At 39.4% G+C, this 27,020-nt stretch overlaps 1 protein-coding gene across 15 annotated transcripts in view; it reads right to left on the bottom strand.

Moving 5' to 3' along the window:
* LOC129129144 (uncharacterized) overlaps positions 1–27,020 on the bottom strand; it is a 134,330-nt gene that overhangs the window by 60,780 nt on the left and 46,530 nt on the right. For 8 of the 15 annotated variants that reach the window (XM_077180086.1, XM_077180145.1, XM_077180061.1 and 5 more), the window contains one exon: positions 13,368–13,471. The exons of 1 other annotated variant lie outside the window; for it this stretch is intronic. In XM_077180086.1, the coding sequence (XP_077036201.1) occupies positions 13,368–13,458 (91 nt within the window). In that variant the 5' untranslated portion in view covers positions 13,459–13,471. Of the gene's footprint in view, positions 1–10,966; positions 12,404–13,367; positions 13,472–20,646; positions 20,720–26,293; positions 26,372–27,020 lie in introns of those variants that run through there. 6 more of the 15 variants (XM_077180096.1, XM_077180090.1, XM_077180081.1 and 3 more) reach the window with 3 other exon arrangements.

Here is a 27,020-nt window from a genome sequence, read left to right as displayed (position 1 = left end):
GTGCAGAAATGTCAATTTAACCTCAGCTATATGGTCAGTTAGACCACAGATTGCAAGCACTTTACTGCAGCCCTTGATCCATTGATTTTCCATCTCATGCCATGGGCCCGTACACAGAGACCAGCATCAGTTTAGCATTTCAGCAATATAAAAGTTCAGCAAAATATAGAACTTTGTATTTCAGCAAAATAAAGAACTTTCTCCCTTTTTTGTATACATGTGTTCTTGTTTACTTTTGCCATCATGTGAATGTCATTAGAGTGAGGGGGGAGGTGAGAAAAAAGGAGATTGAAGGCATCATTGCATATTATTATCACTTACTATATTACTTTGCCACTGATGCTTCCATTTCAGATTTAAGTAAAGAAAATCAAAACTATTAGAAGCAGCTGATAAAAACAAGCTAAAGCCACTGGAGTGTGATGAAAGCAAAGGAAGATTATTAATCTGTTGCAGGTACAGGAGAGAAATGCAATTATAAGATTCAAGGGAAATAAGGCAGACAAAAACATCTGCAGTGGAAGTCTAATCCTTTGAAATGAATTCATTTACTAAATACTCCTATCTTTTGAAGTTTAAGATTCACAGCAAATATCACTGCTTGTCAGAAAAGCTTTGACAGAAAAAAACACACACACTTTGAAATACTCATCAACCAACTCCAAGGATGTAGTAGGGATTAGAAAGAATGTGTTTTCTTTTTACTTTTTTTAAGGTATCTATATGAGCATTGAGAGCATTATTATGCTTTTAAGGGCACATTTCAAGGAAATAAAAAAGAGTTGTGAGGTTATTTTCTTTCTTTCTTTTTTTCTCTCTGTTTACAAAAGAGTTCTATGATCTTGAGCACTAAAGTGCACTGAGCTGTTCACACTGTATAAAACATGTACACTGAGTCTGCTTCTAAATCAGACACAGATCAAATAGCCCTGCAAGTGAATCAGAAAAATCAACAATATTTGCAAAAAATACTGACATGCAAAAACTAACATGTATGCCAAAAGATGGGAAGCTAAAGTAGCAAGGAGGGCAGATGATCCAGGGCCTGACTATAGACTCCTGTCTGATGTATGGAATCCCCATCACCAGGGAGCTTTATGAACTGGTTAGTGAGGGATGGGCTAGATGTGTGTCTGAAACACATCCAGTCCGGCTGGTCTGTGATTAATATCTCTTGTTTGCATTACAGCAGGACTGAGCCAGGAATGAGGACCCCCTCCCCTAGCCACTGCACACACAAACCTTTATTCCAGTAAGTTTAGAAAGACTGGAGACCACTCACAGCATTCATGCAAATTATTTTAAGTGCCAAGGTTCCATGAACCTCTGCAGTAAGCCTTGATCAAGAAGTTCAGCTTGCTTCTAGGTCTTTCCTTCTCCATGTCTGATTAAGCAGGACCTACCCAATTTAGACTAAATGCCATGAAAGTGGAGGGCAGCAAGCAGGAGGCACCTGAGACGTACCCAACATGAGATGTTCACAGGAGGATCAGTGAGCCCCAGCTGCCAAGAGATGTGGAGACAAAAGCCCCTCAGCCCCACCTAAAGCCTAGCAAGCTTCTGTGAGGTGCTACCACTTCCTGACCATGAATTCAAGAGCTGTTTTACAGGAACAGCACATCCCCACACAGCATGCCTCAGCTGAGCTAGTCCCTGCACAAGAAAAAGATTCACCTATGTTCAGTCCTCTGAATCAAGTGTCATGCCTCAAACTTCATTCAGCTTTAATCTGCTTCATAGCAGGAAGTTTTAATTTATGCCCTTGCCTCTCCAAAGCAGACCCCACTGCTCTGACCCTCTCTCAGACAGGAAGACATTTGGGATAATATTTCTCTTTAAACCACAGAGAGCTAAAGAGGGTAAAAGGATATTTCCACAAAGCAAGCCTCAGAAACTACACTAAATAAATACTGCAACATTGATATTTGGAAGTGATCCTATCTAGATGACAAAACCAATGCATCACCAAACCTCTGTGCAAGCTGCTGTTTAAGGTGCAAAAGCACTGCACACACGTACTCCCATAATGCTCTGTAGGGTTCTCTAAAATCCAGCTCACAGGCATGCACACCCACCTCCCAGATATCCTACTGCCTTAAAACAGGCTGGATCAAATCAAAGGAGCCTGTCATCAAGGAAGCAAGGAGCTGCAAAGGCTTCCTGTCAGACGGTAAGCAGGACAAGATGGTGACAAGTGTACCATCTGGCAATTTACTTCTCTTCCCAGGCTTCAGCACACAGCCCAGATTGAAAAGCGTGCAGGAAATCCTTTCTACACCCACTACCTCTCAGCTTCTGTGTTACTCTCCTCCTCATCACAAAGAGGGCAACGTGTTGCTTTCTCTCAAGGTACAGAGACCACAGAACGACCCACAGTTGTTGGTATCACTGCAGCACACCCAGAACTGCCTGTCCCATTCAGTTTAATTGTGTCCTGTGGTGGCATCCCAGGCTCCAGAGCCTGAGGCAGGCAGGTGGTGCTCTTGGAGGCTGCACAAAAAGCAAATCACCAATAGTCTCATCCAACTGGATTGCAGAAAGAAAAATCTGTTTTGTTCTGCATGCAGTCACTTTTGAAATCAGGGAGGTGTTGCACACACCTCAATATAAGTAAAAGGAGAGAGAACAAGAACCAGGCTCCATTCATGGACTGGAGACAAGGACTACAAACTACACCTCTGCTTCAAGGTGAAGCCACAATCTGTAAACAGTTTAAATCAACACTTGAAGATTCAGCTTGGCAGAATCCACACCTAGAGTCCCAGTGATTTCAAGTGTCTAAGCTACATCTACTTAAAATCTCCACTTGTATTAGAAAGCCAAGGGAATTGTTTCTGTTTGTGAAAGAAATAGATATATAAAGTAACATACAAAAATATATATTACAAGTCAAGTTAAAGGAAAAGCTTCTTGTACAGGACATGATAGTTTTATTTAAGAAATGGTTTAAAAGATGAGAAGAAGCAAAGAACCCAGAAATTAAAACCAAACCAGTTAATTAATAGTATACAATAACTCTCAGAAGACCTTTATTCTGCAAACTTTTCTAAGCAGTTTACATTTTTAAAAAAGTTTCAGTGGCCAATATATAAGAGTTGATACTAACTGCATTATTCACTCAGGAACGTTATGCAGAGAGAGAGATCATGATTTCAGCAGAACCCAAACATGCAAAAAATCATTTGCAGTGAAGCTTCCCCATTCCCCTGTCTTCATCACAAATAATTAACTGTCCTTTTAATTAAGACATCATTGCTCAGATATCAACTTCTCTATTAAAATACTGTGAAAGAAAGGAGGAGTACCAACATTCTGATGAATCTTGATGTATTACACAATGGTGTGACTTGTAATATAGGGCTTGGATGATGCACACATCACAATATCAAGCCCAGTGCTATTCTGCTAGTTGCATCAGATTAAATACAGAGACTTGTTAGATTTCAGTGGAGCTTCTGCTGCTGTAAACATTAAAAAAAAACTAGAAGAGAGATAGTCCTGGAATAAGAATATACATTAAATCCAACATGATTTCAAATAAAAGTGGTTGGTGATAGCACTCAGAAAACCCAGCTGATTGCTTAACAAACAATTATATTTACAGGACAATAAATGCATTCAACCAGCTATCACATAATGGCAGTTTTTTATGGGCTTTAAGCTGTGTCTTTATAAAAAACTTCATTAGGCTACTGAGATCCTTTCACATTATCTTCAACTGGAAGAGCAGCAATAAATCAGCTCATTGTTCATGATCTTCCTCTGATCCCTTACAACTGAAATTCTCATAAATATTTAATTTAAAAAAAAAGTAAGTACTGAATCACATACAAGCTTTTTCAGCTGTGGAAGTACCTCAGAGAATTAAGAAGGTTTGGAATAAGGCCATTTTTTTTAGCAAATTAGTAAAGAACATAGAATAAATTCAAACTACAGGTCAGTCTGAACTCACCTCCCTGTATAGAAAACACATTGCTCTATCTACATCCCAATTCAAATTAATCAGTATAAGGGAGAAATTTACTTCAGTTTTATGATATAATAAGCTAATCTCTTTACAGTAGATTTTTGACAGATTTCAATAGGTTTTGTTAAAATAGACACAAACTTCCTGCACAACTTCCATAGAGCTTCCCTTGTAATTTGCTCTCAGAATTATCTTAGATAAATACAGGTACATTTATCCATACAGTCTTTTGTAGATTGTACATGCAGAGAAAGTGTACTCTGTGCCAGGTCCATATTGCCTGCACTACAGAAGCCCTGGTGTTAGATCTATGTTTGTGCAGCACTATTCTCCAGATATGTCCCTCTGGTTCTTAGCACAGTGTTAACAACATTTAGGTTAGTTTTCTTTGATTAATTCTTTCATTTCCACTCTCTGCAGCTTCATGTGCCTTTGCCAGGGTCACTGAAATGGAAAGGCATTCTTCTGCCTTTTAATTTCTCCACCAAACCACATAGAGAAGAGTAAACCTATGGGCTTTCTCTCATGTTCATCAATTTACACAGACCATGTTCTTTTGTTCTTCACCATGTTTTTATTTTGTTTTGTTTTTTTAGAACCCCCAAACCATCCTCAGTAACATTAAGAGGTGGTATTCTCCCTCAAACTATAATTATGTTTGATTTTTGAGCAGTCAGATGAATTATCTTCCCCACAATGGTACTTGTAGACCTTACTGTTAATAGAGTTTATCTTATTTTATTTATTCATTGAAGTATTTTCCCTGTTCATCTCTCTAGTGCTCACTGTACACTGCCTTAGATGTAGAAAGGAGATTTTTGTTACCCTCATTTAAAAGAACCAATGAGTAGTATATTTTTTCTTTGTTTGTTCAGTCTACTTCTCTGCATGTAGTAACTAGATTTCGTTGTTTTGCTTCATTGTTCTTTACAATTCCCTGACTCCTCTTTTCAGCTTGCTGTCATATACTATTTGAATTTCAATCTTTAGATACTCCTTTTCTGTGATACCATTCCCCATCCCAGATGGCCAAAAAAAAATGTTCATTTGCAATAACTTTGTTGCTTTATTTTTCTTTTTCTTATCTTCACAAACTTTCTAGCACCATTCTCTTTTTTCAGAGTGAAACATGACCAGCAACACTATTCTAACCTAACTTCCAAGGTCTTCTTTAGATTTCCCTCCACAAATAAGATCATAAATCTTCTTAGTCAACCAAAACACAGTCATTTAACTTTTCTGGGGTTTTGTTTAAAGAGTGTGCCATGATCAGATTTTCCCTTCTTCCTCCTCCTCTACAGAGGTTTCATTTCTGCCTCTCCTCTTTGTCATTCATAAGTCAAATATTAGTGTAAGATATGGCTTGAGAGGGTGTGCAGGAACCACGAGGAGCTGCTCACAGTATGCAAGAGGGATTCTGGAGGACATTTGGGAAGGTGACTGCATCATAGCTTTTGCTTTAACACAGGCAGCTAACCAGCAATTCTAAGTGTTAAAAGGGGTCATGGCAGACATGAGTAATGGACATCTGATCTCCAATCACAGGGCATCCCAAATGTAAACAGGGGATTTTGGCATGGTAAAGGGGAATAAATCTAAACAGAGGAAGCATATATTCATTTACTGGATGGAATCCCACAAAATCTCAGTAAATAATTGCAGCCCATGTTAACATGAAAATTTAAACCAGATAAAATTTTAAAAGCAGAAGCCTGAAAGTAAGGCCTGGATAAGAAAAGCTAAATGCTTCCATAATAAATGTGCATAAACCCAAGGGAGGCACATATAAACTAGCCTAAAAGGGGCCTCCAAGATGTGGTCCTGTGGGAGATGAATGAACTCTACTATATTAAGAGGCAGCACCTTACCTTGCTCACTTCAGGTCTTGCCACAAAGCACTGTGTAAACACCAGACAGAGTCAGTTGTAGCTTCTCTTATTCCTTAGCTAAGTGATAATTCTGTTGCTCTTGCTCTACTTTGGGAGAACAGTTACCAGCAAAAACAGTTTATTAAGCACATTGCCCCTTGGCACTACCTGCAGCCTGAACCTTAGCCAGCCTGCAGTGTCCCAGGCAGTTCCCAGCAGGATAGTGTATGACAGAGACTGTATGAATGGACAGCAAGATGAGCTAGCCCTGGCTGCTTGCAGAAGAGTTCCCCTGCACAGATAAAAGATTATTTACTATGCCACTTTCAGGAGAAAAGGGCAAAATCTAAACTACCTTATCCATTAACATAGAGAAGCTTGCAATAACCTGCCATGACAAAGAAGCCATTACCTCCTCATCTTTTTCTAAAATCATCACTGATTTTGGTCCTCCTAGTTGCCCTACAATGGTAGGAGATTAGGAAAACTATGAGTATTGGCTGGAAACAATTGCCTGACATTTCCTCCATTTGGATGAGCTATTCTTTCCTTCTGCTATCTGGTTAAATCAGAAAGCCTTAGACCAAAAACACTCTTGCACATGGTGTGGGCCATTTTGAAACCCTGTGCAATAGAAAAGATGAAGGGAACAGGACAAATAATGGAAAACAAACATTTCCATGAATCCAGCCTCTCATTTTGATTCTGGTTTTTTGTTCCCTTTTCCACACCCCTTCACATGTATGAGTTTGCATTTGCATAAATGCTGAGAATAAGGGTCCATACAAATACTCATTCATATGCAAACAAGGGTATTCACTCTTGTTCCAGAAGTGTTTGCCCTCTGTTTACAAGGCTTCAGTAGCAAAATCACACAGCAGAAAAATATCATGAATTCCAGCTGGTCAGTGATATGGCACCAATGATGCTCACTAGCCCAGAGACAATAAAATCAAGCAAACAAAAACATGATGTTCACAGTGCCTTGATACAACTATGTAGCGAGAATAAATATACACAAATCAGACTCTGCACACACCACACTTATAAAAATACTGTATTTCCTGATAAGCTGGCTGCTTCATAAAGACAGTCACATCTACCACAGTGGAGAATGCCTCAACAGCTAGCTCTGCTTTCTGCTGCCACACAGGCAGGCAGATTTGGGCTTCAGGGTTTTGTCATCTGTTTCATTCCGATGCTCAAGAGCCCAGAAAGAAATGGGAAACCCCCTAAGTGATGGTTGGGATGCTCGCTTGGGAATGGAAACAACAGCATTGAAGTCACTGGTATCAATGTCAATAAAACAAGTATTCAAACTCATTTTTATATGTTCCTGATAAATCAGCTCACTGATCTCTTCTGTGGCTGATAGCTCTGTCACACTCAGCTACTGAAACTGTTGAACTTCTTCCCTCCCACTCTCCCTTTGGCCAGAAGTGAATTGAGTGCACTTACCCACAGTGTTTAGGATCAACTCCTCTTCCAAACCAGTCTCCTGGCTTTCTGAGGGGTGTTGGGCATTGCTCTTTATTTCTGAAGTGAGTACTTACACGGGGTTATATGATACACAGGGGCCTCATCTCTCCTTCCTCTGGTGCTCAGAGCACCCACTCTGGGAGGTATTGGTTTTGGGATGTATCAGCACTTTCTGACAGTAGTTTTGGTCAAAAAGAAAACCCATTTTGTCTTGCCATCCACATTCTTCAAGAGCAAAAGACCAAATCTGAAGTATGAGCTATTCAACCCCCCACAATAAAATGAGAAGCTTTAAGTACAAACTGTTAGTTGTTATGGATATTAATCATAAACTGTGAAGGCAAAGCATTGTTCTAGGACTTTTTCCTAGCTAATTCCTTGCTTGTAATAATTCTACAAGTGATTTCAGATGTGCCCTTCCTGCTTTCACTTTCATCCTTGAAAGTGAAAGTGAACATTGAGGAATGTTCAGAGAAAAGTAATTTTATTAGATAACAGGTAATTTTTGAACCATCTTAAATAAACTTACTTACAAAGAAACAAAGAAATGCTGGATCATATCTTGGCATCATTTATGACAGTGAAAACATATTGACACAGATTTTACTATCAGAATTTATATTTTGCATCTGTTGCCTACAAAAAAAAGGGGGGGAAAGAAAACAAAAGAAAGTCACAATATGATCAAAATTAAAATTAAGTTTTTAAAAATCCTTTTACAGGAAAGGCTCCATTTAGGAATCAGGAGTACACACCTGGAGTGGTGAGTACACACCTGCAGGCTGCACCTGCACCTTCCAGGAGCTCTGGCAGCCATGAGCCTGCTCTTTCACTGGTGTCAGAATGCCAGGAAAAGTTCCCAACACATCTGAAAATTGCCCAGGGAATGACTGCAATTTATAACAAAAATGATAGGAGACACATTTTCACAGGGATAAACCAATGGTTCATCTAACCAAGAAGGGGAAATTAAAGTGGTGAACATTGAGAACATGGTTGCAAAGGAAAACCATTTTTGTAAAGCATCTCAAAATATACTGAGATGGAACTCGCTCAACTTTCTTCACAAAGTTGAGTGAGCTCCTTTGATCAAATCAGTAGCTTTAGAGTTTTAACAATTAACAATTTTTTACTTTCCCCACAAGACTTTCTGTTTACTGGAAACATATTTGTTAAAAGTACACCATTTACTCCCAGTTTTTTTTTTTCCTTATTTTCAACAGATTTGCAAGAGGCTACAGCAAGGAGCAGGAAACACACAAGTCTTCTGTTCTGGTGTGTATTTTGAGAGAGACTTGTTTTTCAGTCCCTTAATTTACAGATTGTATTTGTATAGAGTATAAGCTGTGTGAGGAAAGCAATTGATTTACAAAACAGACTACATGCAGCACATACAAACTGACTCCTCTTATCAAATAGGAAAGACTTTCTCAATGCAACAGCTTGGTGCAGAAGAGCATGCTGAGCTGAAAAGCAAATACAGCTATCTGATTAATTGATTCTGACCTTATAAATATTATACTTTGGGGGCTCTAATGGAACTTCCTGAGGGTAAATTGCATGGTTCACCTCATTCATTTATATCTCTGGCTGACAGATGTACATTATGAAATGTCACTGAATATGCTGGCAATAAATGAGGTATAACATTAGCATCTTGGTTCTGTTTTCCTGAAGGAACACTTTTGTTAAATGAATCCCACACCAGTAAAAATATTATTCTCCACTATGTACACTTCTTTCTATTTTAATCAGGCTTGCAGAAATATATACAGGCCTTCCAAAAACACAGGGCTCCAGTAAATTAACAAAACAAGCTGCTCTTTTGTTGTGCATGTTTCCATTGTGAAGCCATATTGTTGGAGAATATTAGGCTGTGACAAGCATTTGATAGTGTAGTAGTTGCACTAATGTTATGGTTATTATCTTTACTACCGTGCAGTGAAACACAGTTAATTAAAATAGAGTGAAGAAATTGCTCCCTTCCCCTTCCCACCCATAAATGAGATGATAAATTTGTTGTTGTAGTCAGCATATAGGGTCCCTTGACCTCTCTGCATGTATTAGGCATTATTCTATTTTATTTCATTTTTTATTTCCTTGCCATTTGAGACTGATAAAACTGCACATAAAGGGCTTGGGAATAATGGCAAATAACCATGACATGTGCAGCTTAATGAAATTATATACTGTGGTGCATTGCAATAAAATTCATAGGAATATGTGCCCCACTACTGTAAGGCTTGCAAACTCCAATAAACCATTAATCCTTGCCATGAGCAGGCCATGACTGCAAAGGTAACTTTGCCAAGGAGTGAGGAGAGGGGAAAGAGAAAGGAGGAGGGAGGGAGGCCGAGGGAAGGAGAACAGAGCTACTGGCAAGTGTGGTAGTCAGAGGAAATGAACCATCCCTTTGGGATTAGACCTACTTCCAACTATCCCCTTTCCTCCCACTGTTAAGGCATAATTGTTATAAAGGACAGCACTGGAAAAACATGTAATTTGTCTCTCACTAGTCGCCGACAGCTATTGCAGGCTTAGGAGCCCAAGTGAGGCTGACAGATATTTCATCTTGTAGTGTTACCTCCAGGACAGCTTCTGAAGAGCTGCACAGTGGCTGCACCTCTGCACAGAGAGCAGCACAAGGGGCAGCCCCCACTTGTACTTTCTTCCCAGCCACTGGCCACAGACATTTTCCACTCTAACAAATCTTTCTCAGCAAGCTCCAAACCCCTCTCTTCAGTTTTTCAGAAAGGGAGTGAAGGAGGGAGGCCAGTGGGGTTGGGAAAATTGACTATTACAGGAATTTTCTGCAAACAGAAATTGAAAATGAGTGACAGAATTTGTGCCTGCTCTGCTACTACAGCTGTGCATTTATTGATTTACTCTCTGGCACAGACTGCAGCTGGACTGTAAAGGGGCCACACAAGACACCTCTGCCTTTGCATAAAACCACAGAGGTCACTTCAGTACTTTTTTTGACTGAGTTTAAAGAAAAAGGTTATGAAATGAAGAAAAATGTGTTAGGTGCAAAGAGCATCATCTAGCACTGAGAGCAGGAACACCAGGCATTTTGTAACATCACTTCTGCTGCACACTGTGAAGGGTTCTGGGAGCTGCCAGGCTCTGCAATTTGGCTCAAGGTGGTTGCAAGGGGAGAGCAGTGTCCTTGGCAGACAAGGATGCCTGGGCCCCAGGAACAGGGAAAATGCTATGAGAAACCCTCCTCCTTGCTCCAGTGTAGTTTACTTTGCTTTGTCAAAGTCATGAGTCAGGCCTCATCAGAATCATCAGGATTTTTTGGTTTGGGTTTTTTATTTTCTTTTGCTTGGGGTTTTTTGTTTTGTTTGTAATTTAAAATGAAGCAGCAAGGATGAGGGGAAGCAAGTTGTAAATTCTGTAACAGTAGCTTCCCTGCTCAGACTTTATATTTCTCATCTCTATTCTGCTAATGACTTTGTAAATCCTAGTTGCAATGTTTGCATGTTAGGATGTTTGCTAGCGTACCTGTGTATTAAAACAGGAGTGGAGAGATGTTAAAGATCAGTAAATAGGATTTCTACTCCAGAAAACCTTTAGAAGGTGGATATGCTTAGATGCAGACAATTAAATACTTATACATAAAAACAAGAAAGACAAATAGGAAGTAAAATTATGGTTATATTGGATTTTTTTAATATATGGATTTCTTTCCTGTTTACATTTTTTTACTATTTCAGAATACTCGTCTCTTCTGCTTCTATCTTGCACACAACTGAGAAAAACAAAACACATAGAAAACAAAAATAAAGCAAATACAAGTGCTTTACCAGTTTCTGCCTACATACTAGTACACAAACACACCTTGACTGATAAATAATCTGGAAAACACAGGAGAACTACCCCACACTGCCTCATAACAAGAGACATTATCCCATACATGATTTCCTGGCTGATAAACCAGGGTGCAAATGACACAGTATCCAGTGCCATAAACCTAAACTTGCCAAGGCATTACACTGGTCAGCTCTCAGGCTGCTCAGCGTCCCTGCTCACAGACAGGGTTTTGCCCTGCTCCAAAGTGTTGTACATCACCAGGTTATGAATATGACACCAAACTGGACAACTATAATCCAGTCCAGCAGGGAGCACTCAGGTGAACTCAGTACATGCCACTAACCCTGGCTTAACCATGGCATGGAAAGCAGATCACTAACAGTAGAGGAGTCTGCTTCAAAAATATTAACCATATCACACTTGTACTTAGTGTACAGTGTCTAGACAGTATTGACTGCATGCATCCTCCCAGGGACAGCTCTCTGAGACCTGAAGCTGTGCTGCTATAATTAAAGCCTACAGTATTTTGAAGTCGCTTGCTTTTACACTTAGATTTTTCCTGAGCAACCTTGCAAGCAAGGCACCAACATGCACTTCCCTAACATAACAGGTGGAAGATGAAGAGAGGGGGAGCCATCTTTGAAAAACTGTGAGCAAATTCACCTGTTTTATAAGACATCATGGAGGACAGAAATAATGTTCTATTCATTTACACAGAGCATAATTTATTTTTCTCTTAAAATGTCCAGTATACTGGTTTATAATTTTGATCCCTAAACATCAACCACAACCTTTAACACATGTATGTATCAGTACTTTTTATTTTCACCTCACAGACCAGGTTTGCACTATACAGACAAACAGAGATTTTTTTAACTCTACAGCTTTACAATTCTCATTAATTTGATATTTTATTTTCACCACAAACCACACTTCTATAAATGGCCCAGCCAAAACATCATTTATTTTGGCTCTAGCAGCCCACCCTGCTCTCGGGGTGTAACAGCCAGGGACCCATTAAGCTGTCTTAATGCCCAGGACTTGTCAGCCTCTCATTGTTTCCCTCAGAAATCAGCTGGTTGGTGTTTCAGAAAGCAAGTCAAGCCGTGCAATAGTCAGGGCATATTGTGGCACAGGAATAGCCTTGTAAGTATTATTTGCTTGTGCTTTAGAAGCTGAAGGTCACCAACAGTGTCATCCAGCTCTCAGTATTGTTGTTGGGCAGCACAGCAGACACATCATTCAAAGGCTTCCCTATTCTCAAGGGACATCTCTATTAAAAATAAAAAAAAAAAATAAAAAAAATTATAAATGCCCAGGCTGTTCTTTGTATTTAGAAGACCTGAAATGCATTGCAGTGTTCTTCCTTTTAGAGCTGGTACTCATATTCTTATGTTACCCATTCCTCCTTTCATGCTAAGGATCAAGAGTCACTCTGTCAAGGGCATTTGCAGCATGATCTCTCTCTGCTATTTGTGATTCTAGAGCTGCCCAGATAAGGTCAGAGCAGAATAACATGTGGCCAGCTCAATGTGAATGTTTGGAGGGAAGGTCAAGGACAGCAGAAATTAAATGAGACCAAATATATGCCAGAGGATGAGAAGGAGAAAACAAAAGGAGCTCAAGAATCTAAGCTGGCAGTCTTAAATGCTCAGCAGTAATGTTAATTGCTAATGGTGGTACCCCCACAAGAGACAAAGTAGCATAAACTGGAAACCAGTAATATGTGCAGAGCTTTGTTTAAAATAGGGTAGCTATCCATGATGAAGAAACAGCCTTTCTGAGGAGGTAAAGGGGTGAGCATTTGGCAGACACCAGTCAGTAGTGTACACTTGCAGTATCAGAGACTGGCTATGCAAAGTTAACTTACAGGAAAACAGTAAAATTAATAAAAATCAAATCAAAATTTTTGCATGGAAGGACAATTTATTTCCCCTCTCTGACCTTTCAATACCCCTTGAAGAACGAAACAGTGGCATTCCTTTAAACCACTAACCTTTCCCAAATGAAACCACATTATCTAGCATCAAATTTTTTTTAAGCATAGCCCATGGTGAGGGATGGGGGGAGCTACAGCAAAAGCAAAACAACAAGCCCTGAAACAGTGTAAGAGCCCTTTCTCTAATACTGACCATGAGCTCTAGCTCTCCAAAGAGAAGTGAATTGTGCTCCAAGGATCTGTGAGTAAGTTAGCTTGGGTTTAAGCTAGAGAAGATCATATATACTGAAATACTTACCCATAATTAGGGACACCCATTTCCACTTCATGTCGTGGCCAGCAGAACTGATCTGACTGTTGCCGTTTTTCCCCTCTGGTCTAGTGCACATGGCATCTTCCTAACTACAAGAAGATACAGAAAGGAAAAAAAATATATGTATATAAAACCTCTAAAGAATGAAACTTTGCTAATTCCTCATGAGGCTACTTATTTTCCCATTGCCTGGTTGGCAGTGGATATGTGATCCATTGTTTTTGAGTTATACAGACACACAGCTAGGTAGATAGATAGATAGATAGATAGATAGATAGATAGATAGATAGATAGATAGATGTGTGTATAAATACATACATATATATATATATATATATAAAACAGACACAACGGAAGGTTACATATATCTCTCTGCATAAGTCTTCAGTGGAATATAATACAGAGCTTATGACAAGCTGTTTTCCTGATCCGTTGTTAAGCTTACTAGCTTGAGCTCTGTCCTAGTTTGTATGCTGCCTTCCAACTCATAACCTGATGGGGAGCTTACAGAAAAGCTAAACACAGCTGGGCAGAAGCTGGGTCAGCTTTGGAAGGCAAACCACGAATCAGCCGCAAAGGACCTGCTGCCATGGACCCAAAGTCAGGAGTTTGGGTCATTTTTGGTAACAGCTTGTGATATATCCAAGGGGATGCTGGAAGCAGGACATAGTGAAGATATTTTTCCCAAAACACAGAGAAAGAAAGAAGAGGACCATCATGCTCTCCATATGTGCCAAGAGTGGGAGAGAAGGTATCACATCATTCACAAGGTAAGTCCAAGCTCTGATGGAAATGAACTCAGTTGCTTGTTTGGAGGTTGTGCATATAGGTGCCTGAGCAAACCACAACACAAGAAAGTCCACTTGCTTTCTGAAGCATAATACTAAATAGCCAAAAAAAGTATTGCCTGTAATAGTTAAGAAAGAGAATGGAGAAAACTCACAAACACTGCTCATCTTCTCAGAAACATGAGCCACCTTCCCACTTTAGAATAGATCTCTGTAAGCAGAAAAGTACCAAAAGAGGAAAAAGAAAAAAAAAACTCAGATCCTTCCTTTGAAATCCTCATTTCAATTTATGTATCCTATCTGCCAGGGAATTAAAAGAAGAGAGGCAAATACTGGAGATTTGCATAAGTTACACTGAAGCAGAGATGCATGCTGGTCTTCAAAGTAGCAACCTTCAACTTGGCTTCGTCTTCCTTCCCCACTCACTTTATTTTTTTTTTCCTTTAATAGTTTTTTTCCTTTTAATGATCCTTTCCCCGCCTGCCTCTCTGCAGAGTTGCACGGAAAAATGCTGCCATCCAGCGGAATTCCCAGAAAAAATTCCAGAGACTGAGAGTTCTGAGGGTTTGGAGAGCAAGACCCACCCCCCCAGTTTATCTTCCCAGAGCAGAGGAGCAGCAAGGGGGGTTCAGGAGATGCAATTTTAAGACTTGCAGGCACTCTGAATTTCACTGCCAGACATAATTATCTCAAATCAAAGATACGATGATTCTAAGGATCCTGCCAAGCACATTGATAATTCATTACTGAATTCAGCTCACTTACAGGCAAACAGATTTTCTCTAGCTGATGCATTTGAAAAACCCTGATTTTATTTCCCTAGAATGATCTAAACAGAACTGTACAAAAAATTTACTAAAAATTCAAATATCTAATTTTATAAATGTAATTAGAAAGGGAAAAATCTCCAAATTTTAACGAAAAATACTTCCTTTTCTATCATTTAGAATTATTTTTCCAGCACCCAAAAATTCTCAGACTGAAAGACCTGCAGTCTGCTCACATAGAAGACTGATTTTTTTTTTCCCTAGGAATATTTAATATTATTCAATAACTTACTCGAGGACAAAAGTCCACAGTCTATGAGTTTGAGTTATATAGGTTTTCACAATTTGAGTTATATAGGTTTTCACAATCCATAAAGGCTTTGGAGACCTTTCCATCACTTTCTTAAAAGCTTGAAAATATCTGTTCCATGTCAAGAAAGTGTGTACAAACATGTAGTTACACAGCCAATGTTGCTGTCTCCGGAATGGAAAGAGCAAAACCAATCTTTTAAACAAGCACATATACTTGCAGAGAAGGTCAGCAATATTAAAATTTTAGTAAAAAAGGTGGTTGTTTATTTATCTTAGGGTAAAGTGATTTTGCATAACACTGCCACTCAAAAACACATACACGCAAGATGAATGCACTGAGCTGTTTATGAAAATTTAGCACGTGTGTGACCCTTTGTTTTGGCTGTGCCTTTAGCAGTACATGCTCATATATCAGATCCAGGTTGTGTCTGCAGCTTGAGTTTTTGCTGCCTTCTTGCTCCATGAATCTCCTCCACTAGAAAAATTCCAAGCTTGGCATGAACTTCTCTCTGGCATTCAAGACAGGGTTTTAAACCTAAACATCTGCTCCCAGAGACAGGCGCAGCTCTCTCTCCCTGCTCTCTGCCCCCAAGGAGTGAATTTGGAACTTTCCATGGCACTGCCAGAGGTCAGCACTCCCCAGTGTTCAGCACCAAAGGTTCAGAGAATGTGAATCTCAGAAATCCTTGTGCCTTGCTTTTCTCTGTGAAGAGAAGTGTGGCAACATGGGTGGGAACAAACAATTGCTGGAGCATCTTCTGAGCTATCTGGGTAAAAGATCAAAATAACAGAGGGAGAGACACCTCAATCCTAGGTGTTTTCCTGGGGTTGTTGGGCTCTCAGGCTGTGTGGGGCAGCTCTCTGGGTGCTGTGGCTGGAGCAGACCCATCCCACCCTCCTCTCTGCTTTTGTAGTTGGTGGAGAGACCACCCCAGTACCAGTACAGGGCACCAAGCCCCGAGCTCTACCAGCAGGTGCAATCTATCAGGTCAGTGCCATATCAGCCATGGCCTTGTGGCTGTCCCTTGTGTCCTGCTCCTGGGTTGTCTCGCATGGAACAGGTAAGCTTCCCTTTTCTCCCTCCTTTGGGGCACAGCAATCTGTTAGGAATAAAACCAGGGGGTTTTTATTTTGGTTACAATCAATTATTTATATTCATTTTCCCCATTTCGCAAAGTGTTCTCATATGTTCAACTGTTCAGTCTCTTTACAGCCTGAGCTCCTAACTGCCCACTGAGCCCCAGTCCTACACTAATGAACAGCCCCACCGAAGGAAGCAAGAGGCTGACTGGATCATCCACACAATTCTCCAATGTGAGGGGATGGAGTCAGGCTGGGGGGCTGGCTGGGTTTCTGTTAGACTGTCAGTATGGGCTAAAGCACCAAGACTAGATTTCCAGGCCATTTCCAGATTCCACCTTTCATACCATACTGAAGTCCAAATGCTCCACTGAACCATGGAAAGGACTTTTACCTCCACATGTACCCATGAAAGAAAGCTAAGATACGAAACTGCTTGCCTCAGTGTAAATATGCATCTTGGTTTCTGCTTCATTTACTTCATTCCCAGTCTAAACCATTTTCAGTAATCCCACTAAATTAAATGGCAGGCCTGCATGCAAATTCAAGAAATTTTTTATTACTGAAGCCTAAATTTTCCATTCATGCAAAGCCTATATAAATACTTCCATTTTAAATCAACAAAATCATCAACCAAAAGGCTCAGCCTTAAAAACAAGGTCAATATATCTACATACTGGACCTACAGGGACATGCTCACAACATGCGGTAAAGGAATGTGTATTCCATACATGACAGATAATGGAAGGAAATGGGGTTAAATCTACTGCTGACCACTCCCTATGCCTGTTTGTTCAAATAGTCTCTCTATTATTTTCCCCTCAAAAATATTTTCCATCCTTGTCAACAGTTGGCTCCCCTCTGGCTGGATATTTTGCAAAATTCTTTATCACTCCTGTTTACTGTGTTTCTGTTCTTTGATTAGACATGACTTTACACTTCCCAGAGGTGATGCTGTGGTATGTTTTAAAAGGATGAGGAATTACCAAAATATGAGAAGACTGTCCTTCGGGCCAATCCAAAGCCATTAAAACCCAGCACAGTTCAAGAAAAGAGAGATTCATATTTCACAAGAGACTTTATGCCTCCTATTTTTTACACATCCCTTTACTCATGTATGTTGCATGAGGCAGTTTCTCCTAATTTTGCAAGAGCTGAGAGACTCAGATTGTTAAAACATTCTGTTTACTGGCCTGCAAAAGGTCATCTCTTTCAATGGCTATCATTAAGCCCATTACTGCACAATTTAATCATAGATGCTTAGAGAAAACACTCAAAGCAAAATATCACAATCAGCATGCCTAAGTGTATTACATAATAGATTAATAGAATGGAAGCTTCCAATTTCCCATCAATACGACCGAGTGAATTATTTTCTTGAGTAGACTAATTACTATGAAATATCTCAACCAAAACCTTTCCTAAACTCCATTTATCAGTCATTTACTACATGCATCCTTGTCAGAAGAAATATGCACTTATCTGCTCCATTTAGAATAATGAGACTAATGAGTTTATAATTGCTATTTACCAAAATCCTTTATAAAAAGTAATGAAGTAAATGTAACTGTCACATCAAGGAACTAGAAAAAGACACTCCCACGGGATAGCCTTTCTGTGGGAATTGCACTGCCGTGGAAATCTCACATTTTGGACACAGGTACAGCCAGTAGAAGCAGCATTTTACAGTCTTTCTAACTGATAGAGTAAGAAAGGTGGGGACTCCTCCCTTCCCAGGATGCTTTTGCTGAACTGTGCAGAAACATGCAAAGGCAAATCAGCATGAGACTCAGAGCAATTCTGGCACCACTAAGTTACACCACACACATAGGCACTCCTGTCACATGTGGCAGAGCATTTGCACACCACCAATAGTGCCCTTGCTTGCCTCTCACTTTCAGCTCAGAGCACTCCATCCTTCCAAGCATTTTGCAAACACTAATGATTTTTAAATGAACAACTAAATAGAACTGGCATAATAGAATGAAGACCAAGTCTGGGGGAATGCTTTGCCCAGGGCTGCAAGCAATAAATCAATCTACTGCAAGATAATCATATCAAACTGAAGGCTAAAAAACACCTTAAACGCATGACAGTATCACAGAGTAAACAGTGAATCCACCAACAGACAGTCTTATATTTAAGAATGCTTCTATCTTATATTCTTAATTAAAAATACTCGTTAATAACCAACCCAAAAAAAAAAATCCACTTCAACTGAAAGAAAAATATTAAAAAAATCTTGAACCCGAAGTCCTACTGGATTATTCCAAGCAGTATTATTGGGCTGGGAATGCATTCCTTATCAAGATATCAGATACTACATGTCAGAGCAGAGATAGTAGAGCATGTAACAAATAGCAATAAATCTGGATCTGGAGCTAAAGTGAGACTGGTAGAATATACCAATGAATTGTTATCATATACTGGTCCAGTTTATAGAGTCTTTCCAAAGCATACAGCATTAATTTCTATTGAAAACAGATCCTTTGGTCTGAGCAATGCAACTGTTTTCCTATTCTGAAATCCTTTTCCCTCATATTTATAAGCTCTTTTCAGATGACTAAAAAATGAGAGATATAAGATTCCACAATATAGGAATAAAAATATTTTAGAAGAGGCAAAACTACATGTAGGAACTATGATATTTCTTTTTCTTTGTCCTTGTGTTTTATACAGAGTTAGACAATTTCACTGTGTGTTGATAAGGTTATACTACAGAATAAGAATCTCTAAGGAATAACTAAAAAGAGATTGTACTTAATAAAAATTCCTTTATTTGAAAAGTTACAACTAATACATCCCATGTGAGACATCAGCTCCACAAAACTGATCATTTTGGCTCACCCTGAGTCAATGCCTGACTAGTCTGAGCATTAAATGATGCAGCTTACACTACCAGTAAATTGTTAGCAGGACTGGCTGAAAGGAAGGAAACCCCTTCCAAAGGTAGCACTTGCAGTAGGTTTCTCATGATCGAGCCTCATGATGAAAGAATTCCAAGAAAAGATGTTGATATGTTTCTGCTTTCTTTGGTAAGATGCCATCTTTACCAGATAAGAAAAGACTTCTCGTCTCAGGTAGTTACCAACACGGAAGCAGCCATAGCACTTGTAAAAATATTTTATTAATATGAATACTTTCCTATAAAAAAAAAAATTATTTGGTTGAAAACTGCATGGGCTTTTTATAACAACATGCCTACCCAACAAATTCAGGAATGAAACGTGTTCATTTCTTGTATTTAAACCACTGTGGAGATGTTTTGGTTTAGATTAGCAATTTGTACTATTTCAAAAGTTAGATATTCCCATTATGGAGCAAAACCTACTTTATGGAATTATGCAAATAGCGATTAATTTTAAATCATAGCAGAGACTGGTATGGTTAAAAAATACCAAAAAAAGGTGAAAAAATTCTAGTGCACATTTTCTTGATGATGGCTGTGCAGGAATGCTGGGAGTCTGTCTACAAACAATTCACATAGAAAAACATTCTAAAAATACCTTAATCTCTTTGCAATTTATTTCAAATGCTTTTGTTAGAAGGACTTTGGTAAACAGAATAGGATAAGTGTACAATTTGGAGGCAAGTGTTATTATCAGAACATTACTGAAAGTGTCTCAACAATTGACTATAAGAACAGTAAGAAAAGACACAGAAACAGCATTTACAGTTTCCAGACCAGTTCTGCCCTTACCTCCTACCCCTACACAAAGTCCCTGACTACTCTAGCCAAAGACACTGTACCCCATTTGAACTGTACCCCATTTTCACAGCTTATAGCTTTGAAATTTAAAGCAAAACCTAAGCCTTTTCTGAGTCTCTCCTCCTGTCCTTGTGAATTCACCTGAGGTTAGCAAAAGCCAAAAACATAAAGGTCCCCTTTTTTTGCTGCAAGAACAGCAAATCCCAGGGGAAAATTAGCAGCATGGGATTGTATATTCTCCAGGGTTTCTCCATCTAAAACCCAGGTTACTAACTTTCCACATTGCTGCTTCAAAAACTTTGCCAATCACCATTGTAATGACTAATTCTGTCATGTTTAGAGTCATTAGAAATAATTAATGTTCAGGATCTATAATTTTACAATGGGACAAATGGAAATGATGTTTAAACCAAAAAAAGAGCATACCCTAAATTGGCTTGAATGGTAGGGCTTTAGTTAAAATGATGCAGAGTTTGCTAAACTCTGAGAATATAAGGAAGATATAGAAGATCTTAAAAGTGGACAGAGATGTATTTAGAACATTTAAAAACTAATATTGCAAAAAATTAAATAAGGACAAAAATTCACAAAAACTGTGAAACACATACCTTAGAGTCTAGATACTAAATTCATTGTAGATATGAAAATTCCTCTTTTATCTCTAGGCACTCATGTTTATCTCTGCAACAGTGAGCACAACAATCATGCTTATGAAGTGGATTCATATTCTTCATGCTTTTTATGAAGCCACCTGTATATCTGGATACTTAAACAAGCATTTCTATAAACAAACAGTGACTATCTTCTTATTATATCTTCTCTCTTCTCTGAGATATTTCTACAATGTTGCTCCTTAAATTACTCACTACCTGAAGCTTTAAACAATTCAATGCTACTTTGAAGCTGATGAAAAACAGGTTAAAATTCTCTAGAAGAACTGAGGATGAAATAATAACCCCAAATTTGTCAACTGTGAATTTGATGCAAATTTAAGAAATTTAAGGACACTGAAAAAAGAAAAAAACTGTTACTCATATTCCCATAGACTGTTTCATTAGGGGAAAAAACAGATTGCTACTGATACAGGATAACTCACACCTGGGGATTTGAATTTGTCAAAGGTGCTGGTCAGTTGCTTTGGACAGCAATGGGAGTCCCAGTGATTGGAGCCTGTTGCAAGTGACATCTCCACCTGGGTCAGATGAGGCTCTCCAGACTGTGGCTCTGCAGATTCCTTCTATCCAGCTGCTCCATGGCCTGGACAACCACTCCAGTACATGAATGATCCCTTGCTATTGTCTCAAATTTCATAGAAAACACCCCCTACCCATCTGACCTACCTAAATAATACTGCACTTCATAGCCATTTCTGCATCTGCAGAAACAGATTCTACTGATTCACAAGCACCTTACAAATGCATCTTACCTTGGTCTGTCTTGCAGCAGGAACCACCTGGGTGTCACTGGGACACCCAGATTCTTCATTCAGCATGTTAATAATTGTATTTAAGCAAAGAAACTGGTCAAAATACAGGAACAGCTACCTAGGGAAAATCTTTGGGAAAGTCTAAAATGTCCACTTGGAAAGCCCCAAATATTTGGTCAAATATTACTCCAAGTCAAAGACTTAGCTGTGAAGGCATCTAGTAGTTCAGTCAATGAGTAAGTTTCAAATCATTTTAGTATCCCAGACCCATGCATTACCTCCCTTGCACAGGTGACTAACCAAGGAATTCCAGTACTCCCCAGGCTGTTAAAAGACTGAAGTGCAGGCGTGCACTCTGGTTGAAACCCTGCTACCTGGCTACAACTATAAGAGAGCAAACTTAACTTTTTTTATTTATCCTGTAGCCCTCGCAACAAAAGAATCACCAACAACACCAGACAGCTACAGTTAAAACCATTGCATGGATGTCCTGAGAAATCCATGCTTACCAGAGAATTCATCCCTTCCACTAGAGACCACCACAGGGCTTGACCACAAAGTCAGCATCTCATTTGCAACACCATTTTACAGAGGAAGAAGCAGGACCCTTACAAAGTAGAAAATTTGTTCTCACAGCTTGATGGTAAAATTGCTGCATGAGGTTCCTCAGAGCTCAACTCTCCTAAACATAAATTTGCAATAAACAGAGCACAGGGCTCTGAAGAAAAAAGTCAGCATCCTGCCCTAGGAAGTGAATGGCAATGTGTTCACATTGCAAAATTTTGCTTAAAATAAAGACAACATTTCTCAGAAGTGCCATAGATATGAATATCATCTCAGCCAGCACTGGATTGTGTGAACTGAGAAAAATATGCCTTACATTTATGAATGATTGCTATTTAAAGGAAAGGCAACATATGGCAAATCTTATTTCAGGATTAGAGTGTTAAGACAGGCTACAGTAGCACCTACAGTGGCTGACTGCTAACATGACTAAGGACAACCATATGACAAAGCACGAGAACTGTGTCAGTCCTCATTGCTTTTTCCAGTGCTTCATATAAATGTACTGGAAAGGTCAAAAAGAGGCTATATTTGGATCTCACTTATCCTGCTATTCCACTTTCAGCTCCATGAACCAGACTGAAGGAAACTTGTGAAACATTAGACATTTAAAACATGGGATAAACATGGTAAGGCACTCAGCCACTTAGATAATGTAAAAGTAGTTCTACCAGAGTCAATAGCTCCCTGAATCAGCTCCTGAGAGGCAAGGACATGCATCTCAGCTGCACCTGCATAAAATGAAGTGATTGCTGCTCCACTGATGGTTAACTGTACACACACTGGAGTGATCCCAAAACCTTGAGAATCCTTTAAGCCTTTGGAAATCAGGTGGTTTTTTTATCCACTGCTGCCAAGATATCACTCTTCTAGTGCAAAAGAAGCTTAAATTCTTAATGTTTGCTCCAGGCAATGCTTTGCAACACCAAGGGTCAAGCAAAAGAAGGGTCAAGAAAAGAGACTGCACCAAAAGGAATACATAACCTGAGATTTGCTGGCATCAGATTGGAAAAAAATTAATCTGTTTTTCCATAAATTAGGAGAAAAATTATTTACTATATTATTCGCACACAAATCATAATTTCCATTTTTCTTCAGCTCTAACTACTGCATGAAATAGAAAATAAACATCCCCAAGCTGTTAGCATAAAAATTGAGTTGTTCTGTCTAGAGACCAAAGCATCTGGTTACTGTACCAGAGGGAACCTGAAAAACCTTTCCTTCATCTGGCAGCAGCAGATTTATAACCTGTGTAAGGCACTGGGTCTAGATTATTTCAGATTCCTTTCCTTCTCTACAAGCAACAATACACAACAAGAGGACTTTCCAGACAGTGATTTATTTGCCAAACACTTGAACTTTATTAACAACTTTCAGTAACAACTCAGCAATCTGCAGCCCACCATCAATCTGGCACCATTTTCCTGAAGTCTCATGATTCTTAGTCTGCCATCTTTGATCCTCACCTTGGATTTGTCCTGCTGGCCATTAGCAGAGCTGCTGGTATTCCCAACAAAAAACATTATTTAATCTGACTGCACACAGCAACTGAAGTTCCTGCTCAAAGCAGAGATTTGGGTATTTAAAAGAGGTCGTAAACAAGAGAGACTTTTACAGAGCAATGAAACTAAATTATCTTCTGGCTCCCCTGCCAGGGACTTGCAAAAAGACCTGCTCCCAACTTTGCTGTGCTGTAGGATTTGGATCTTTTTGTACTGAAATGAATCTGAGGGACTGATCATTAAAAGCACTACAATTGGCCACAATTCACTCAGTCTAGTTGGTATCATGTCCGGGCAGAAATGCATTTCAGGCTGAAAAATGATTCAGCTTCCCTTACGATGACAGTTGTTGCTTTTTCTAGTCCATTCATTTCTTTCCAGCACTCACTTTTGCAGTAACAATCCCCAAGATTTTCCTTCCACCATATCCCACACTGTGGTGAAGAGTGGGCCATGATCTTTTAGGCATATAATGAAACAGTAAAAGACTTTTCGGCAGTTTGTTTTTGTGAGTCCATTTGCTTCTGATTACAAAGCTGTGGAAGTCATCACTTTAATCCAAATAATTTTCCAGATACTTATGCCTAAATGATGCTCTCTAAAATAAATTGCCATATTTTATGTAAACAGTACAAGCTTTATGTGCTGCTCTAAAAGTTCATCTGTTTAATCTGGCCCTGTCAGGGCACAGGCATTTTGAATCAAGGTATGAACTATATTCTCTTGCTGTTTTCAACATTGTGAACAAAAGGCACCTTGTGTTTTCCTGAAAAAGTACTGCCTTATTGCCAACACTGTAAGAAACCCTTGTATTTTTTAACATAGACAGAGGCTAAAATTACTAACTAAGCATTCACTCACATTTTCCTCCCCATAAAAAGACTGACTGTAAAAGCAGCATGCCCTTCTTGCAGTTTCTAGTACTTACACCAGCAGGACTGTCATGAATTGTAATGGATGGCTAATCATACCTTGTGCATGTTGTACAGCACTCTTTTTGATAATTCCAGGCATATTTATCTCAGCTTGCAATTTACTCATGTCAGACTGTATCCCAGCAGCCTCTTCAAAATGTTATTTTGCTTCCAGAGAACTGGCAATTTTCCTCCTTCAGTTTTTATTCAAACTGCACTGAGTTACCTGAAGCCTCTGCACAGAGTTATCATTATGTCCTTTTTTGCGCCATTCCTGCCTGTAACCCCTCTCCCACCCCTTCTTCTGCCACCATGGGCAGTACAGCACTCCCAGGTGTCCTACTTCATGCCCCAGGGATCTGCACAATACTGAACGTGCAGACCATCTGATACCTGGGGATAATCTTTCAAAGGCAACCTTGCCAAAAGCACCTTAGATGCAACTCATTATCAACATTTATCTGCCAGGAAGGTGTGAGGCACTCACCTTTCAAAACTAATAGGCAAGTAGCTTTTTTTTAATATTACTTTGTCTTCTTGAGAAACCAGATAATGTCCTTTCTCTTTTTACGTTTTTGTTTGGGTTTTTTTTTTAATGGACGAGTTTAAGCCCACAATCTGCCTCTTTTTCACCATCTGGCGAATAAGTCAGATAGCCCAATTAGTTGGATACAGAGAAAGACTAGAAACAGAGACTAATCCAAATTTCATCTAAATTTTGTTGGAAAGGGGAAAAAATTGTTACACAGACCCTGGTTTTTTACTTAACTTTGTGAGGAAAATGTCACTAATTATGTTTTGTCTGGCAGAAGTGTATCCCAAACAAAACAGCAGTTCAGATGGAGAAGTCTGATCTAAAGACTCTGCTTGATTATTCAGGTTTTGTGGTTTGAATTCATTTCATGTGTCTTGTCTATAAGACTTTCTACACAGCTCTTTCTGCCTTCAGCCAAATTGTATGGAAGGTAAAAGCCACAGCTGTCAAGTGAGTATAATTTAACCACTTCAAGCTAGCAAAGAAGATGGCAAAGAAAGACTCAGTGAAATGGAAAAGCTTTCAAGCATGACCCAAGCCACCACCTGCTCTGAGGGAGCATCCAGCACACAGAAAATATTTGTCTGACCTGATCCTTAATTTTTTTTGGCATCCACCAAACACTCCCCATGTCGCCCAAGTGTTTCATCAGGCTAGCAGGTAGAAAGTTTTCTTTCCTGCTATCAGAACTAAATGGAAGCTTATTAGTTTCCACTGTATAAACACAGGTTAATTTCTCCCTCTCATAAGCAGTAAGAAAGATTGAGTATTGCATCTTGTTATATGGTCTATATAAATGGCTAGAAATAGCAAAGGAGCTATTAGGTAACAAACCCCATTCTCATCTTTCCTATGAGGCACAGTTTCTTAATGCCTTACTATTTTTCCTAGTTTCTTCTCAGCTCCCACATTAGAACAAAACATTTTTAAATTATTTCATGAAGATTTTTATCTGCCTCAAGTTATCATTAGTCCTTGCAGTAAAGCCCTGGAAAATGTTTACAGTAAGAGGAGCCTGGGTTCAGGCCTCAGAAGTCCCTCTTTAAAGGGCATCTTGCCCAAGGCATCCATAATAAGTGATGTTTCCCTACTCAATTGCCTCCATCATGAGTGATGTTTTCCAGTGAGAAGCATGTTAATTCATGGATTCCCAACAGAAGCATATTTTGAATCCTCAACAATAACTGCCACACCCAAAACACAACAGTTGTGCCATTTGTCCTCCCTTTATCTTCTTCCCTTGTGGATGCAACTGTCCCAGAACAGAGGTCCTTTTAAGCTCATCCCTTTCCCTCCCCCATCCCCACAGCTTACCTTAGCTGCTAATGGTCAGTAGAACCCAGAGCAATGTCCATGAAGGATCCTTTCCCATATGGAATAAAAGCAGGAGAGCTGGAGGGAAAAGGAGACATCAGGAAGTTTCCGGGATACTAAGGTAGTGCGCACCATCATCATCTTCTCTTTATCACAACCCAGAATTACAGCACTCTATGCTGTAAGATTTGTTACCTTGCCCAGCTTGTGGTGCTTCCAGTGAGGTTAAGGCATAGGAAAGAGAGCAAATGAAGAAAGGGAGAGTTGCTTTAAAACCACACAGTTTGCAAATTCAGGAGTCCTACATAGGAGCCACTGAGTTGCCTTCCAGCCCATTTACTCCCTTTGCTCCCACTGATTTCAGCTTGTTAAATTATTCTTCACTAGGAAAATGATGGGAGAGGTCAGTGACTGATCAGAAACAAACCTGAGCCAAAAAAGCACATTGCCAGGCAGCAAACTCTCCTGCACTGTCTGTCAGATGGACAGTGAGGGGCTCTATCAGGCTGCACCCATTTCCTGTGATCACAATCTTTCTCTTTCTCACGTTAAAAACTAACACCACTGACATGCCAGAACACCAAAGAGGTATCAGCCAAATGATTTTCATTTTGCATCCAGACACTCTCTACACAAAATGGAAATAAAATATCTATATTTCAAGGCAGTTAAAATGCCATCATGGCAGTCTGTATGTCTATCTATTCAGGTCCATCAGTCCTTACAT

The sequence above is a fragment of the Agelaius phoeniceus genome, chromosome 1 (genome assembly GCF_051311805.1).
Source record: "Agelaius phoeniceus isolate bAgePho1 chromosome 1, bAgePho1.hap1, whole genome shotgun sequence".
NCBI lineage: Eukaryota > Metazoa > Chordata > Aves > Passeriformes > Icteridae > Agelaius > Agelaius phoeniceus.
The sequence above is the reverse complement of the archived record's forward strand: the minus strand, read 5'-3'. Positions and strand labels throughout refer to the sequence as shown.